This window comes from Miniopterus natalensis, chromosome 8 (genome assembly GCF_054644295.1).
Source record: "Miniopterus natalensis isolate mMinNat1 chromosome 8, mMinNat1.hap1, whole genome shotgun sequence".
NCBI lineage: Eukaryota > Metazoa > Chordata > Mammalia > Chiroptera > Miniopteridae > Miniopterus > Miniopterus natalensis.
Window position 1 is genome coordinate 763,168 of NC_142088.1, and position 17,178 is coordinate 780,345.

The 17,178-nt window shown below is 60.9% G+C and overlaps 2 protein-coding genes across 3 annotated transcripts; one reads left to right on the plus strand and one right to left on the minus strand.

Moving 5' to 3' along the window:
- Nucleotides 1–958: 958 nt before the first annotated feature.
- On the minus strand, nt 959–2,234 carry DUSP28 (dual specificity phosphatase 28). Of its 2 annotated transcripts, XR_015714907.1 has the most exons (3): nt 1,842–2,234; nt 1,472–1,645; nt 959–1,045 (listed from the first exon to the last, which is right to left on the minus strand). XR_015714907.1 is itself a non-coding variant. In XM_087819472.1 (2 exons), the coding sequence occupies exons 1-2, from the start codon at nt 2,232–2,234 to the stop codon at nt 1,526–1,528; spliced, it is 513 nt and encodes a 170-aa protein (XP_087675598.1). In that variant the 3' UTR covers nt 1,445–1,525. The 2 variants fall into 2 exon arrangements, 1 of the variants encoding a protein (XP_087675598.1); XM_087819472.1 differs by lacking the exon at nt 959–1,045 and having other exon boundaries at nt 1,445–1,645.
- Nucleotides 2,235–4,912: 2,678 nt separating this feature from the next.
- Nucleotides 4,913–16,708, plus strand: ANKMY1 (ankyrin repeat and MYND domain containing 1). The gene is made up of 8 exons (XM_087819470.1): nt 4,913–4,992; nt 5,434–5,581; nt 6,774–6,960; nt 8,617–8,760; nt 12,379–12,851; nt 14,422–14,638; nt 14,937–15,101; nt 16,301–16,708. The coding sequence occupies exons 2-8, from the start codon at nt 5,451–5,453 to the stop codon at nt 16,706–16,708; spliced, it is 1,725 nt and encodes a 574-aa protein (XP_087675596.1). The 5' UTR covers nt 4,913–4,992; nt 5,434–5,450.
- The last annotated feature ends 470 nt before the right edge of the window (nt 16,709–17,178 follow it).

Sequence of the window (17,178 nt, forward strand, 5' to 3'; positions counted from 1 at the left end):
AGCATGGGATGCCCCCAGGTGTAAGCATCCTACCTGGGAATGAAGACCTCTAACCCAGCAGAGCCCAAAGCTGTGGGAACGGGACGCTCACTTTGTGAGGCACGAGGGGTCATTAAAGAGGCCTCCCCCTCCCCAACCCTCTTGCTCTTGAACCTGACTGGAGCAGTGCCGTCCTTTGGTCCCTGGCTCAGATCCAGCTCCACTCGATGTCACCAGTCAGTAGCCCCCATCCCTGAGAGGTGCAGCTGCAGTCATAGCCCGACTCCTACCACCTTAGCAGTGCGCTTGGGAAACAGCGGAGGTGGGCAGCTCAGTGCAGGCCTCTCCATGAAGTGCAGTGTGCATGAGAGGCCCCTGTGTAGAAATGACTACCAGGCACTTTTTCTTAAAGTTTGAGCCCAATTAGTACCTTCTAAAATTTGAGCTCTTAGTATCTTCTTTCTCAGGGCTTACAATGTGAATATCAGGTACTATAGTTCCTGGTTAATATATAGAAACATATAATAACAGTAACAAGTAAAATAACCATAGTTGGTGTAATTTCCTTTTACTACTACTCATTTCGCGTCCCGTCCCGTCCCGTCCCGTCCCGTCCCCCCCCCCCCCCCCCCCCCCGCCCCGCCCCGCCCTCAGCCGGCTCCTCCCTGGTACTGGTCTCTCCGGGTGGGGTGGCCTGAGCCTTCATCCTGCAGGCACCCCCAGTGGCCCGGCCTGCATTTTCATGTGGTGTCGCAATGGAGCTGTTTTGCACTGAATAGCTTCCTTCTTCACCACACCCGAAATTGGGGGTTCCTGTTGGCACTGAATTGGCACCGATTACTGCTTGACAACATGTATTACTCAACTTTTCCTTTTCTCTTCCCCACCATCTCATTTAAGAAGGGTTGATGGGGATAAATTTCCGAGTATTGTCCTCAGGCCTCAGGATGTCCAGGTGAGGTGCAAGTGAAGCAGGAGAGGAATGTGCACCCAGATGCGCACGTGTCTGGTGCACCGTTGGTGTGAAGGTGGCTGCAGGAGGTCAGGCCGCGGCTCCGGGCTGTTGCTGAAACGGGGAGGTAAGCAAGGAAAGGTGGGTAAGCTGGGCGGCTGGTCACAGCTTTGCACCCTCACCTGCACTGCGCAGCAGCTACAAGTCTGGAAACCATGGGCCCACCCCCGTGGATTCCGTGCTGTGTTCAGAGAGCGGAGATGCGATCAGTGTGAGGCTGGGGAAAAGCCACTATGGCTTGAGCCCCGGGCAGGCACCGGAGTTTGCCAACGGCCCCAGGCGTCCTCTCAGAGTGGCCCATGTCACACTGGCCAGCAGCCGGCATCAGGGTGGCGGTGTCTGTGACCCCCAAACCTCCCCATCTTCCGACCTTGGCTCCTGGCCTTGATTTCCCTAGAATGTCTTTCTGCCTAAAGTTCAAATGGTTCCGATCTTCCCGACGAAGCCCTGTCGAGTAAACTGGGGCTGCGGATGGAGTACCTCCTCCCAGGCAACGCCGCGCCCAGTTTGGGGGCTGGGCTGACCAACCGGGGCTCACAGTCCGGAGGGCTCCGGGGTCAGGCAGGACCTGGACTGCAAGGCCTCCTCGTACTTCTGGAGCTGAGACCAGAAGCCAGGGTTGGGCTCGGCCACGGGGCGGGCGCTCTTCACGGTCTGCAAACGTGGGGATTCGGTTTCACGGGCGCAGCGCTCGCGCCGAAGTCCCCAACTGCCCACCCCCGGGAGCGCCCGGGCCCCGCCCCGCCCGGCCCCGGCCACCCCGAGCGCCCCGCCCCTGGCAAGGCCCCGCCCCCGGAAGACCCGCCTCCGAGAGCGGCCCCGCCCCGCGCCGCCGGAAGGGCCGCCCCACCTGGAAGGCCTGCGCCAGGCTGAGGCCGCGGTGCCGCATGAGGTAGGCGGTGCACACGGCGGCCGAGCGGCTGCGGCCGTTCTTGCAGAAGACGAGGCAGGCGCCGCCGGCGCGCACCGCGGCCTCCATGGCGGCGCAGGTGGGCTCCAGGTGCGCCAGCAGGTCCTCGGCCGGGTCGTCGAGCACGGGCACGCGCAGCTCGGCCACGCCGGGCGCGCGCGGGCCGGGCTGCTGGCGCGAGACGTTCACGCAGAGGGTGACGCCCGCGCGCGCCAGCAGCTCCGACGCCGCCGCGGCGCGCGCGCTCCCGAGGAAGAGCGCGGGGGCCACGTGCGCGAACGGCGGCGGGGCGGCCTCGGCGCCCCCGGGGCGTCCGGCTCGTCCCGAGTCCATGGCCGGCGCTCGGGCGCCCCGCCCCGCGGTCTATTTCGGGAGGTCTGGCGGCCGGCCGGGCTCGCGGCGTCCCGGAGGCCGCCGGGCCGTGGGCAGCATCTTGGCTGTGCCCGCGCGGGGCCCGCCCACACGCCCCAGGCCGCCGCCTCATTGGTCAGGCCCTGCGGGACCCCTCCTCTGATTGGCTACAGGTGAGGCGGTGGCTGTTAGTGGGCGGGGCCTGGCGGCCGACCTGCGAGGCGGGGCTGCTGGCGCCGCAGATGTTGGTCCCTGCGACCCGCGGAGTTTACTGGACGCGGACGGCGGCGCGGGGCGGGGGGCTCAGCGGGGCTCGGGGAGGGGCGCCCCGAGCTGGCTGCCGTGTAAAGCAGCTTGGCGCCCTGTCCAGTAGCCTCGATATCGTCCTGTTGGTAAACCGCCTGGTCTCGTGCGTTCTTAGTAGCTCCTGCCTGTAGCTGCACTGCCAGCCGAGGCGCCCTTTCGTTTAACTTTATGCCTATTCTGTTACCTGCCTAATAAACTGCCCCTTGTCATTTCTGCATTTTATTTTTCTCTCGTTGTAAAACGCGGTTTACACAAATAAAGCTACTTACCATTAACTTTTCATCATTTTCTTTCCAGGCCAGTATTTTTGTTTTTATTTCCCTTAGTAATTTTTGGGACACCCGTGTAACTTTAAACAGTGGATGTCATGTAGTGCGCGCACAGACGCCTCTGCAGTGGGGTTATCTGGTGACCAGTGCCTTTCATGGACCGGTGTCGTGGAAAGGAACGGCCGTGCAGCCTTGCATAGTATGTTTGTTTAGTTGCAAATCCAGTTTTATTCGACTAGTAATAAATTTTTCTGATTCATCTCCATTGTTTACCTAAGATTTGCAACCCATTCTACCAGAGATTATTCTCCTGTGCCTCCCACCCCCCCACACACATCTCCAACCCCCCCACCCCCCTCCCCCCACCCCGTCATCCCTCCACCTCCACACCTAGTACTGGGTGAGTCTGACAAAAGGAGCCTGTACAGTTTCTCCGGGTGATCTTGACTCTCTCGGTTCAGCTGCAGCCACCAGGCATTGGTAACGCAGGTCTGTGCTCTAACCTGGGCTCCCTCATGAGCTAAGGACTCAAATACCGGTTTGCAGCCAGGTCCTGACATCTACCAAGTTCCTTCCAAAATCCATTTCCTTCTGCCCTAAGGACAGACTGACTTTCTTGGGATGGAGAGGCAATGAAATTCCAATTTTCTCAAGTTCTTTAGGATCCAACCCAATAGATTTGCTGTCCCCCAGCTCCAGAAGTGGGCTGGTGACCCCCAGCCCATCAGGGAAGCTGATCTCCCAGCACTGCTGCAGCAAAGGGCCTGGGCTCTCCGGAAGCAAGGAGAGGAGGGGAGAGGTCTCCGTTCCCTCCTTAGCCCCTAGGGGAAGGCCGCCTGGGGTGAAAGCCACAGGAGAAACTGTCCTTGGTGACATTGTTCAGCCACTGAGTCACCCCAAACCTGCAGACCTTCCTGTTCTGGGCTGTGGTCTCCTGAGCCAGCAAACCCCCCTGTTGTTGGGGAGTTTTCTGACCCAGGGCCTCCTGCCTGAACTTCCCACTCCTTCCCCCCACTGGGCTGATGCTGGGGTGACCAGTCTCCCTCTCAGCCCACCTCTCACCCTGAAGGCTGCCTTGGGTGTGGGTGGCCCCTCCTGGGCCTGGCTCCCTCCAGCTGCAGTTTGGGAAGCTGGGCAGAGGCAAAACGAGCTGCCTGTGAAACTGGTTTGTGAAAAGGGAAAGTCAACTAAAACTTGAAAATATCCTACGAACCTGTTGGCCATCTCACTTGCGGGTTGAGTGGCAAAGTCCTCACCCCTGGTGCCTGCTGGTGACCTTGCTTGGAAACGGGGCCTTTGCAGATGCAGGGAAGTCACCCTGGATGTGACCAAGGGACCAGCGTCCTCACAGGAGGGGACCTGGAGACCCAGACACGGAGGAAAGAACACCTGGCGCTGGTCCGCGCCGCCCAGTGTGGGCTCTGTTACAGCAGCTTTAGGGACTGACATCGCCGGGCAGACACTAAACAGTCGTTGAAAAGACCCCAAAAACTACCTCTGGCAAATCTGACAATTTGGTGAGCCTGGGAAACAATTCCAAATACCGAAGTGGGGCCCGAAAAGAAGAGGCTTTCTGGGGCCTCTGGCCCATCCGTCCAGGCGGCTGCCCCTCTCCCGGTGGCCGAGCCGCCGCCCGTTCCCCGACCGCGCCGCGCGCCCCGCAGGCTCCCGTTCCCGCGGGGGAGCCTCAGGCTCCTGGGGCTCCCGTCCCGCGGGCGCTGGGAGCCTTTCGCGCCGTCTCCCCGGGGTGCCCGAGGCGCGGAGGCTGACCGCCGTCCTCTGCCGCGCGTGCGGACCGGTGTCGCGGTGGAGGCCGCCCGCCGGGTCCCGCGCGCTCGGGGGCTCAGCCGGGAGGTGCGGGGGCGCCGGGGCGGGGCACCAGGCGGGGACAGGGCGGAGCGCGGGGGCGCGGCTGGGGGGTCCCCGGAGGTCACAGAGGGGGGCCCCGCCCTGGAGTCCGGGGCGTGTCCGGGGCGTGTCCTGGCGAGGCCGGCGCGGGATTGGCCGGGGCCGCCGTCTCCAGGGAAACCCGACGCGCAGGCGCCGGCGCGGGGTCCGCGGAGACCGGCGAGCGGGGTGCGCTGCGGCTGAACCGCGGTCGCTGCGAGCTCTCGGAGCCTGAGCCTCGGGGCGCCGTCGGGGTCCCGGGGAAGCCGCGAGTCGCGGTGAGCCGAAGCGTGCGTTGGGGGGCCTGCGAGCTCCACGGAGGCGGCGGGGGGGGCCTGTGCGTGGGTCCCACGCCCCTTGGGGTGGAGCGGAGAGATTAGGGACCCGACGTGGGTGATGGGCTGAGTGAAGGGCTGGGTGGGGGCCGTGCCCGCGAGGAGCCCCGGGAATGGGGGAGCCCTGACTGCGCCCCCCTCGGGCAATTAGCCGGAGCTGGACTGACCCGGCCACCTGGCTCTAGCCTCTGGTCGTGGGAGGGTGGCCCCGACGGCACTCCCGGTGGTTCACACCCGCGGAGCTCTGGCGAAGGCTTCCCCGGGCTCCAGCAGGAGCGGGGAGGCCCCGGTCTGGGTCTGGGGGGGGGGCTCCCGGCCGCGGGGCTGTGGCCCGCGGGGCCCCCCCGGCCCTGAGCTAACGCGCGTCTCCGGCTCTGCCTGCAGGTCCCAGGACGCTAGACATGGAGGGCGGGGGCTCCTCAGACTTACCTGTCCGAGTCCCAGACGACGACCAGCCGGAGGGGCGGGGCAGCGAGCCGGCGGCCTCCGAGGACCCAGGGACCCTGGAGAGCTCCACGCTGCTCCCCAAAAGGTGCGGGGCCTCCCGCGGGGGTCTGACTCTGACCCCGACCGCCGGGCTTAGCTGGGATCCAGCCTTGGGACAGGCGTTAAGACATCGCTAGAAGGTATATTATCCCTGGAAACACTAGTTCCTGGAGAGAGAAACCTCAACATTGTATCAACAGCCCCGAGGGAAGTTGCCACAATGGGTGACTGAGCCCGGCCTGGTCACCTTGGATTAGGGTCCACATAGAGTCATATTGTAAGGTTCTGGAGGGGTAGGACCCCAACATACGAATTTTGGGGCATGGGGGCCCAATTCAACCCAAAACCACAAGTAAGCAAAAAAAAAAATATATATATATATATATATATACACAAAGCATATCTGAGGCCCAGATTTCATCACTGTTGCATGTGGGTGTCTGTCCTTGACTCCTTCCTACGGACGTGCAACAATATGGAACAGAGACCCTCGAGTCTGTAGCAGTTGGGACCCTCTTTGTTGGGCAGGGGATTTAGGCCTCTGTGGCTCACTCGCGGCTGGCATTTGAGGGCCATCTGATGGCGGGGGCCCGGAGTCTGAGTGTTCACACGCTGTGTGCCCAGGTGCAGCGTTCCCTGGAGAGGCCTTGAGAGGGGGAGGGGCGAGGCTGTGTGTGCTGGGCAAGGCTGGGCCCACGTTTGAGTCAGGACTGAACTTTTAGATGGCGGGAGCAGGAAACAGGCGAGCCCACCCCAGCACACGTCCTCTGCCCCTGCCAGGCGTCCACCCACCCCTGCGTCCCTCCTTCCTCCTACGCGTCCCTTACTGCCCTTCCAGCTGCTCTCGGGTCATCTCTCCCCCCGAAGCTCCCCCTCCTTGTTTAGCCTGGTCACCGACCGCGAGTGTCTGCCCAGCTCTGGGTGGGCGCTGCTGCTCCCGAGGGAAGACCCTGCAGGGGGCACTCAGCCGGGTGGTGGAGAGAAGGCTCATCCAACGGACAGCTGGTGCAGGGCAGCTGTCAGCCCGCTGCCCCTGGGGCACCCCCTTTACCTTGCTGGACAGCCCTGCTGCGCTTCCCACTGCCTGTTTCCCTTTCTGGACCACGAGGACATGGACGGCCTCTGCCCCGGGGCTGTTGGGAGGGGCGGTGCTGTGCGGTGGGGTTCTTGGCACTTGGTCACTCTTGAGAGCTCCGGCCAGCTTGGTTCTTTCCTCTCGCTGCCCTTCACACCCCCAGGAAGGGTCTGGAGGCCCCTGAGGAGGAGGAGGAGTCCCAGGGCCCCCTGAGGGAGCAGGACCTGAAGGAGGCCTACATCCAGCTGGTCCATGGCGTGCAGGAGTGGCAGGACGGCTGCGTCTACCAGGGGCATTTCGGGCTGGACATGAAGCTGGGGTATGGAGAATTCTCGTGGCCTACGGGCGAGGTAACTGGCTCCCGGTGCTTCCTCCCCTCCTCCCCCGGGGCTCGGCCACCAGGGCCCATCTCTCTCCTGAGGGGGGTGCGACGTGAACTCGCAGGTCCAGCAACGGGAGGGTGGCCAGGCTAACGTCCTTCCTGCCTGAGAGATGCCTGGAACGTGCCCCGAGCTCTGCGGAGCCTCCAGACCTGTGACCAGGACGGAGGCAGGCGGGCAGGGAACTGAACCGGTGCTGAGCTTCTGCCCAGGCGTGGGGTCCCCAGGACGTTCCTGGCTGGAGCGCTGACTCTTGTCAGATTTGTTTCTTAGCCCTCGGCTGGTTTTTCTTTTACCTGACATCATGGTGCCCGGGGAGGGACTGCGGCCTCGCGGTGATCGCAGGCTTGGGTGCATCCACCTGTCCTCCCACGGCCAGGTTCCGCCTGTGAAGGGACAGCAGGGGCCTGGTCTGGCTTGGGGACTGGTCCTGTGGCCAAACCCAAACCAAGGCGGGGGCTGGGGATCAGGAGTCCTCTGGCTGGTCAGGCATGGTCACATGTGCGGGGCCGGGGGTAGGGTCAGTCCAGGGAAAACAGGTGGGGAGCCATCTCAATTGCCAGAGGAAAGAGAAGGCACAGGAGTGTCCCCTCCATGTGGAGCACGGACAGGCGACCGGGTGCTGTCCAGACGCCTCTGGTGCCGAAGGCGGCACCTGACACACCGGGCGGCCCAGCCTGGCCATCGGACATCGCCTTCTCCCTTCCTCCCAGGGCCCCGGGGAGGCGCAGTCTCCGACAGCCCCACCCCTAACAGACCGGGGCCCACAGCCAGGGCCTCAATATCGGGGAGTTTTTTGGTTAATTCTCACTTGAGGATGTTTTTTCCATTGCTTTTCAGAGAGAGTGGAAGGGAGGGGAGGGAGAGGTAGAGAGACACACCGGTTGGCTCCAAAGAAAAAGCACCTTGCAAAGTACCAGCTCTTTTTTTTTTTTTTAATTGATTTTTAAAGAGAGAGGGAGGGAGAGCGATAGTGAGACAGAAACATCAACGAGAGAGAAACGCCCCCCACTGGGGGTCAAGCCCGAAACCTGGGCAGGTGCCCTGACTGGGAGTCTAACCGGTGACCTCGTGGTTCCTGCTCGAGGTGTTTTAAATCAGAGCCACACCCGTGTTCCTAGCCAGAGCCCACAGCCCTCCCCCCAGGGCCACACAGGTGACCTGGAGGCTGGCAGCGCCCCCCATGCCCTGGGCCAGCCTGCTGTCCGTGAACCTGAGTGGGGGTGGGACAGGATAAGAGCGGAGCCCAGGCCAGAGCTGCGGAGGGGGACAGGTTCTGCCCAAACCCAGGGTGGGCGCTGACCCCATTGTGGCCTTTCCCTTCCTGACTCAGGGTGTCCGGGCAGTTCCAAGACCTCCCCCAACGCCCCCACCTGAGACAGGCAGGAGGGAGGGTGGCCCTAGGGGGTGTCTGACCGCTTGGCACCCCCTCTGCATGATTTGGGTGCCGAGCTCTGTCACGTTGGCCACCCAGACTCGAAGGGGACCCTGTGGCCAGGCACCCCACGAGTGGTCAGCCCTGACGGTGCCCATTCATGGTGGCTCAGCCCAGAGGGGCCCTGTGAGGTTCTGGGCGGTGGGGGGCAGCGTCTCAGACACGCCCGTCACAGAGCTCTCTGCCCACAGTCCTACCACGGGCAGTTTTATCGGGACCACCGCCACGGCTTCGGCACCTACCAGTGGCCCGATGGCTCCCGTTTCACGGGCATGTTTTATCTCAGCTTCCGAGAAGGCTACGGCACCCTGTATATGAAGACAAAGCTCTTCCAGGTGAGGGGGGGGCCCCGTGGGTGCCGGTGAAGGGGGGGCTCCCGTTCAGGTTTCAGAATAATGAATTGATTTCCTAACACCCTCCCGTGGCGGCCGACCATGGTTCATTTTTTTTTTTAGTATCTTTGTAAACTCATGGGTTTTAACACAGTTGATGTATTTCATGTCTTGCCGCTGTTATTGCTACCTGACACTCAGGTTGTCCTGCCTTCGGTCAGGTAGAGCCTCTGCGGTTTAGCTCTTTTGATTTTGAAACAGCTCTAGCAGGTTCCGGCCATTCTCTCGTCTTCCAGGCCCCTTCATGCGCCCGCCCTGACCAGAATCCGCTGTCTGCCTGGGGAGCCTGGTCTCTAGTGGGACAGTGTTTAAGCACCGGGCTGGGTGCTCGTTGCTGCCTTGTTGGGTGGTTGTTATTTTTAGGGCTTTTCAGTAGCAGATCTAGAAATACATTTCTTTTTTTAAAATATGTTCTTATTGATTTTAGGGAGAGAGAGAGAGAAACATCGATGGGCTGCCTCCCGCAGGCCCCCCGCTGGGGATCGAGCCCGCAACCCGGGCGTGCGCCCTGACCAGGAATCAAACGCGCGACCTCTTGGTGCGCAGGACTCTCAACTCGCTGAGCCGCACCGGCTGGGCTGGAAATACATCCCTTGATAAGCAAAGACGTCACCTGTTCCTCTGATTTCTCTCTCCAGCCCCGGTGCGGGAGGGCAGGGCTTCCACTCACAGCGATACCTCTGTGTCCGCCTACTTTTCTCTTAGTCCTAACGATCTCGGTTTCTGTTAACGAAATTACTCATTTGCTTTGTCTCATACTTTATGTGTAATAGTTTCACAATAGCAACTCAGCATCGTTACCACCATCATGGTTTCCGAACACAGTTCAGGACTCCCTGGCCAACCGTCCCGTCCCACCAGGGATCTGGGGTCAAATCACAGGAAACGGCTCCTCTCTCGGGCCAACTGGATATAGAGCCACAGCCCCTTGTGCAATTTTTCTTTCATGGTTTAAGAGTCTATCCATAAAATCTAGCTCTCATTTAGTTTTCTACTTATGTACAAATTGGATATTTTCCTAGTCAAGTGTAGGATCCACCCAGAGGAGTCCCCTTCCACCCGTTTCTCTAACATCCTGAGCCCTCCCTTGTCATTGCTGATGTCTTATAGTTTTATCTTCGCATCTACAGACGTTGAGCAGATGTGCACACACATTCCTCCCACCTCCCTGGGGCAGCGCACTCTCCTTCATTCCCTGCGGTCTCTGGGGACGGAGGCGGCAGGGCCCCCAGACAGCACCGCGGCCGCGGCCTGCGCTCAGGCCCTGCCGTGTTTGCCGGGAAGCTTTCCTAGGACTGAAGTTGTTTGCTCAAAAGCGAATACTGTGGACCCTGAGAAAGAAGATACCTATTAAGAAGGGCTCCTGGTAGCTAACTGGGCTCGAATAAAAAACAAACAAACAAACAAAAACCCCACACGAACAAATAAACAAAAACGAGGCTTAGCAGCCGTTTCTGCACAGGGGCCTCTCACGCAAACCGCTTCAGGGGAAGTCCTGCGCCGAACCACCTGCCTGCGCTGCTGCTGCCCCCGGAGCGGCCTGGTACCCGAGCTCCTGGAGCCCGTGTCAGCCAGCGGCGTCCAGGCTCCCCCATCGACCCCTCAGCCTCTTCACCAAGCAGCCAGAGCAGCCCCGTTCTGACCACTCAAGAAAGTGCCTCTGGACCGATCAACCTGCAAGGATCTGGAGTCCTCACTGCGGGAGGTCAGGCCCGGCGGGGAGGGGCGGGGACTTCGGTCTGTGCCATCGGCTGCCCTCTGGCTCCGGCGGCACACTTTCCCTTCCCGCCTAAGCGAGCGTCTCCCTGGCTGGGCCGAAACAGGGAAGGGGGAGAAATCTCGCTGGCGCAGAGCCCGCAGCTGGGCTGAATCACACTTGAGCTGCTCTGCACGGAATAAAGCTTCCTTTCTCACCGCACCCCAAATTGAAGATTTCTGTTGGCCCCGAACTGGTGCCAGTGACCATCGGTTGACAACACACACCCCAAAAACTGAAAATTAAAATCCTTCAGCAGGTTGCATCTGCGGACACACCTCTTAATTTAACCGTCGGGTGATTAGCGGCATTGTGAGCTGTGCGGCCACATTTGTGACTATAGCTCTGATGACAGGTTATTTCTTCATAAAAACCCCCAGACCTGGAGCCCCTGGATCAGGGGTGCTGCGCCTCGGACTCTGCGTGGATCTGCAGCCACTGCCCCCCTCGCCCCCTTTCCTTGCCCTGCGTCCAGTCTTTCCTCCGAGGGCATCGCTCTTGCGGAGACACCTGCACAGTGACCCTCCAGGTCCCCTGCTGCGCCAGCCGCCTCACCTGCCTCCGCACCCCGTCTTCCCTCCCGCCCCCCCTGGCCCCTTTCACAGACTCCAGCTCGGACTGTGTCCCGGTGCCACGGATGCTTCTAGAAACGCCCTGGCCCCTGCCCCAACCCCTGTGTGTGAAGAAGTCACCCTCAGACTGTGTGGTCCTTCCTGCCATTCCTGCCACCTGTTGTAGACTGGGGTCACCTTATGGGCAGGCCGGGCGTCACGCAGCCTTATATCTGGGGCGCCCAGCCCCGGGCCTGCCGTCGGAGCTGCTCAGATGGGCCTGAACAGGTGGAGATCTGACACAGGAGCCACGGATTATCCCGGATGAGGGCACCCTCGGAGTGACACGTGTGTCCCACTGTTCAGGCCCAGGTGGCTTCCTCTGCCCTCCGACGACCTCCAGGCGTCCTTCAGCGCCATCGCAGGAAAGAGCAGGTCCCTGGGGGCTGGGCCTTTCTTTGTGCTCCCTGCAGGGAGCTCTGGCCTCAGGTTCCCTTGTCCGGGGGCTTCGTTGTCCCTCTTTGTTTCTCTTTGGTTCCTCCTGGCTCTTCCGTCTCCGCACCTGGTGGGAGCATCCAGAAGGGCCCTGGAATTGCCGCGGTTTCCCAGGTTCAGGGGCGGCACCGATCGGCTCCTCCACAGTCACACCTGCTGGTCCGTCTGACCCGGGGCCTGGCGCCTCTGCCCACGTACTGCTGGGGAACCCAGCTGGGTCCCCGGTGTTAGCGCTGCAGGGGGTTCCCTGAAATGAGCCCCTCTTGGTACCCCACACACTCTTCCACCTTGAGACCCCGGGTCGCGTCTGCACCTTCTCGGGAAGGCCACCCCTGCCCCCCTGGTCCTCCAGGGAAGGGTCCGTGTCTACATGTTCGCTTTGGTCCCTGTACCTGGGACATACGAAGCCTCAATTAATATGTGCTGAGGGAACAAGGACATTTCTTCTTTGGATGTTAAGCAACTGGTGGCAGCCCGGCCGGCATGGCTCAGCGCTTGAGCACTGACCTAGGATCCAGGAGATGGCAGTTCGGTTCCCGGTCAGGGCACATGCCCGGGCTGCGGGCTCAATACCAAGTCAGGGGGTTGCAGGAGGCAGCCGGTCAATGACGACTCTCTCATCACTGATGGTTCCCTCTCCCTCTCCTTCTCCGTTCTTCTCTCTGAAATCAATAAAGATATATTTTTAAAAAAGAAAAAAGACACTGGTGGCAGAGCCCAAAGCCCTGCTGAGTCCCCTGCCCCGGTCTTGTTTCACAGGGGCTGTACAAAGCCGACGAGCGGTTCGGGCCGGGCGTTGAGACCTACCCCGACGGCTGCCAGGACGTGGGGCTGTGGTTCCGGGAGCACCTGGTCAAGCTGTGCACAGAGATACCCAGCGGCTTCTCCATGCGCAGCTACCCGGAGTTCGCGGGCTTCCTCAGGCACTGCCCCGCCCGAGTCAGCCTCTCCGAGGAGGAGACCATGCAGTGGGACCTGCAGGAGGAGCGGGACCCGTTTTTCTATGACTACAAGCGCTTCCTGCTGAACGACGACCTGATTCTGCCTCCGGACCTGTACATCTACTCCACCGACAACACCCACATGCCCATCACCCGCTCTTTCCGCAGGGACCTGGACTCCCGGCTCTTCCTGCACGACATCCCTCCATTTGTTGAGGACGGAGAACCCTGGTTCATCAAAAACGAGACCCCTTTGATGGTCAAAATCCAGAAGCAAGCTTACAAGTTCAGGTAATCGGGACCGCTGTTCTCCCCTGATGGCTGGGAGCCCCGCTCCTGCTGCCCCGGTGGCCCTGGCACCCGGGGTATTTGCCAGGTTGATGGAGGGAGAGCTGGTGCCAGGGCTCGTGGGCTGGGACACGCCCGCGTGTGGGAGAGCTGTGGGGGCCTGGGGACCTGCCGGCCTGCTCCGGGGAAGGAGTGGTCAGGAGGCTGCTTGGTGAGAGTGGAGCCAGGGCCTGGAACGGGGTATGGAATAGGGTAAACTGAGCCCACTGAGCTGAGCCCCATCCTGGCGCTGGGACCTTGAGTGAGTTTCCTCTGTGTAGGTCGGAGCCAGTGCCCCAGACCTGTGCAGGGTCCTGTCTGTGATTAGAGGTCAAGACCCTGTGCAAGGTCCACAGAAAGAGAAGGGACTGTTGTTACCATGATGTCTTCACATGGATCTAGCCAGAGAGCCAAGGGTGGGGGAGCAGGGGAGAGTGGGCTGGGGGCTGGCCAGGCCTCTGGCTTCTCCAGCTATGGCCAGGAGAAGACGGAGCTGCTCTGCTGGTCTCCCGAAACACCTGCACCCCACAGTCCTGGAATAGTTAGCAGGACCGAAGGGAAACTGATTTCTTAAGTAAAAAATTTAAGAATATTTTAATCTCTTTCTTAAACTTTGTCTTCAGATATCTCTAACTTTTTTAGAATGCGTGTTTGTGAGCACAAGTGGCTACTTATGCATCCATCCGCTCGTCCATCCACCCACCTACTCATCCATCCACATATCCATCCATGCACTCATCCGTCAATCTGTCCATCCACCCATCCTTCCTTACATCCATCCATCCATCCATTCATCTATCATCCATCCATCCATCATCCATCCATCCATCATCCATCCATCCCTCCATCCATCCATCCATCCATCCATCATCCATCCCTCCATCCATCCATCATCCATCCATCCATCCATCCATCCATCCATCCATCCATCCATCTCCATCCACTTACCCACCCATTGATTCACTGATGCATCCATCCGTCCATCATGCAAACATCAGCTCACCCATTGTCGTTGGTGCCTGTTGGGTACAGAAGCTCCCATAAAATCACAGGTCCTTGACAGGCTTTGGTGTGTGTGTGGTGAATGGGCCATGGGACTTGCATGTTCTCTACTCAGATAGGAAAGTGGAAGAGCAGAGGTGGGATGTGGTTGCTTGGTGCCAAGTGCCAGACCCATGTGTGTGTGCCCGGCCCCTGGCCCGACCGGGGCCCCTGCTGTGAGAGCCCCCCTTCCCCAACGCACCCAGAGGGACCAGATGAATTAGGAGCCCGAGGGGGACTCGCAGACATGGCTGCCCAGGACAGACACTTAGCCCGAGTGTCCTCACCGGCGGGCAGCAAGTTCCACCGCTGTGCCATGTCCACGCTGACCACAGCTGGCCCGTGGTGCAGCCCCAGGGCTGAGGGGGAGGGGAGGAAGGCGGGTTGGGCAGTTTGGAGCAGAGGAAGGAGGAGGGAAAGTGTGCGGGGCCAGGCCCAGGGCGGCCCGCTGGGTGGCAGGTGCTGGGTCCCCTGAAGCTCCCGGCGTTGCCAGGAACAGGAAGGAGCACTCCAGCTGGAACATGGGCGCCATCCTGGAGGGGGACCGGAGCGGCTTCGCCTGCCGTGGGCCCAGGGAGCGGCTTGCCAGGGAGATGATCTTGAAGGCCGAGGAAGGGAACTACGACTGGATTTTCGGGATCCTGAGGGACAACCTTGCTAGTCCCGACGTGGCCGATGCGCGGGGCTACACCGTGCTCGCCGCGGCTGCAGTGAGTGCCCCCCCCGGCTGTGTCTGCTGCAGGGTCTCCTGCAGGAGTCCCCCCAGTCCCTGAAGGGGACGTGTGGAGTCCAGTAGAGAAGGGTGAGGGCCCGCTGACCTTCACGTGCCCTGGTCGCACGTTTGACGTCCCTTTGCCGACCCCGAGAGAGCGCCGGTGTCGCTGTCTCCGAGCTCAGGCCGGCGAGGGCCCTCGCTCCAGGAAGACATGTTCCGCGTGAGCATGGGGTGCCCTTCTCGCCCGGCGGGGGGAGCCTGCTGTCCTCGTGAGACTGGCCTTCTCCCTCCAGGTTCACTGTCACACCAACATCGTCAACCTGCTGCTGGACAACGGGGCCGACGTGAACAAGTGCTCGGACGAGGGCCTGACGCCCCTCAGCATGTGCTTCCTTGTCTACTACTCGACCAGGTCCTTCAAGGCCAACATCGCAGAGAGGACGGTGCTCGAGCCCCAGGTCAGCCCCTGCTCCGCGCCGGGCTCAGTGTCCACCTGCCCCCAGCCCCCCGCCCCCCACCGTCCGTTCCTCCATCTCTCAGCTGCCCACCAGCCTCCCCTCCTCGCAGGGACTAGGCTCAGACCCGGTGAAACGACAGCAGGAGGCAGAGGTGGAGCCGGCCACTCGCTCGGGTGCTCTGGGCTTGCTGCCAGGGCTCCAGGGGACACGTGTCCTCACGGGCCACGGGCCCAGCAGCTGGGGCCCCAGACCCCTCGTGGTGTTCCTGTTGCGAGTGTGCTGCCTGGATGTCCCTGGATAAGCGCTGGTTTAAACCCTGCTTCGTTTTTTACTTTTTTATTTGAATTTATTTTTGTTAATCTTCGCCGAGGATTTTTTTTCCATTGATTTTTTGGAGAGAGTGGAAGGAAAGGCAGGAAGGGGGGAGAGAGAAACATCGAGGTGAGAGAGACACATCGGTTGCCTCCCACGCGCCCGACCGGAGCCGGGGATCAAACCTGTGACCGCTGGGCATGGAGGCCGACGCTCTAACCGCTGAGTCACTGGCCGGGGCCGAGCCCTGCTTCCGGTTGTTGTGGGTGACGGTATCTCCTGGCGGAAGTTGCTCACCGTAATAATGACCAACTCTCAAGGTCAAGGGTGGTCTCGTGGACACAGGTCATTCTTGTTCTCGCACCAGGTCCCCTTCAGTGGCAGCCTCTGGGACGGAGGGGGCTGCTTGGTCCCCAAGCCTCTCCACACCCGGGGGGGCGGCTCAGGGGAGTCAGTGGGGGAAGGAGCCGGGGGGGACGCCCCTGACCCTCAGTGGACACTTCAGTGTGTAGCCAGTGGGGAGACTCCTTATGGTCTTAGTCTGGTGTCTTCCCACTTACGCCTGCCCAGTGCTGGACGGGTCTCGCCCTGAGTGCTGTGACCACGCGTGGCCGTGGCTGCCGCGTGGCTCAGGCCTCCACGGTGCCTCCAAGGTGTTGGCTGCCCCCGTGCAGGTTTTCGGGAAGGCACGTGGGCACGGCTGTGCCAGCGCTGTGAGCCCAGGTCCCGTGAGGGCCGCTCTCAGCCATGGGCACAGATCCTTGCCAATTAAGGTGTTTAATGGGGTTGCCACTGTAATCTTTTTCCTACTAATGACATATATATATATTAAATATATATATATATAAAAATAAAATATATATATATATATATATATATTTTTTTAGTTTTTTTCAAAGGAAGTTCCAAAACTCACAGTCACTCAGAGCCACTCCGCACTCCGCAACGCAGCCTCCACGTACTCTGACCCGTTGGCACCCACGCCAGGCAGCCAGGAGTCCGTTGGCCAGAGGGGCAGCCCCCAGAAGTGGGCGTCCACATCGCCCAGGGGCAGCGTCAGCGAGGTGGACCGGGGGCTGGGTGACACCCTGGAGAGCCTGGACCAGTGCTCGCTGTACACTGCTAGCGAGACCAACTTCGAGTCCAACCTGTGCGTACAGAACTTCCCCTTTGAGCTGTCGCGGGACATGCTGGAGAGGAGCGCCCAGGCCTATAGCATGCTCCAGGTGTCCTCCGGGGACACGGGCTCTGACAAAGGGACCATGAGGCAGATGGCGCTGTCCATGATCGAGTAGGTGGCCGGCGTGAGGGGCTGGGCCAGGGTCACGTTCAGGGCGGGCCGCAGGCTCAACGTCCCTTCCCTGCTCCCCTGGGAGGGGTATTTCTCGCGCCTGTGCCTTATCTTTAAGGGGTCTCAAGGGGACCTCCTCCGGTGGCTTGGTGCTGGGGGACACGCAGGAGAGAGTCCACAGGAGTGTGTCCCAGACTGGCACACGGGCGGTGGGCACCATGCAGGGGCCCCCACACGTGGACACACCCACACAGGCCCACACGCACCCACTCAGTCTGGACGAGTGGTTCTCGAATTGCGTCCTCCGGGGTGTCTCAGACCCTGCCGGGGAATCTGCGAGGTTGAAGTGATTCTCCTGATAACCCTAAATCGCACGTGGTAGTCGTGTGACTTGCGCAACAGTCCTGTGACGGTCACGTCACATTGCTTCACCTGCACCCTGCGCACGAGAGGACGCCAGCCTCCCGGGAGCTG

What these genes read in the sequence shown, in the direction of transcription:
- DUSP28 (XM_087819472.1), bottom strand. Translation starts at nt 2,234, where the DNA reads ATGGACTCGGGACGAGCCGGACGCCCCGGGGGCGCCGAGGCCGCCCCG. An exon ending in GCCTGGCGCAGGCCTTCCAG is followed by an intron (nt 1,646 to 1,841) that starts GTGGGGCGGCCC and finishes CCACGTTTGCAG; the next exon opens with ACCGTGAAGAGCGCCCGCCC.
- ANKMY1 (XM_087819470.1), top strand. Translation starts at nt 5,451, where the DNA reads ATGGAGGGCGGGGGCTCCTCAGACTTACCTGTCCGAGTCCCAGACGAC. An exon ending in TGAAGACAAAGCTCTTCCAG is followed by an intron (nt 8,761 to 12,378) that starts GTGAGGGGGGGG and finishes CTTGTTTCACAG; the next exon opens with GGGCTGTACAAAGCCGACGA. An exon ending in AAGCAAGCTTACAAGTTCAG is followed by an intron (nt 12,852 to 14,421) that starts GTAATCGGGACC and finishes CGGCGTTGCCAG; the next exon opens with GAACAGGAAGGAGCACTCCA.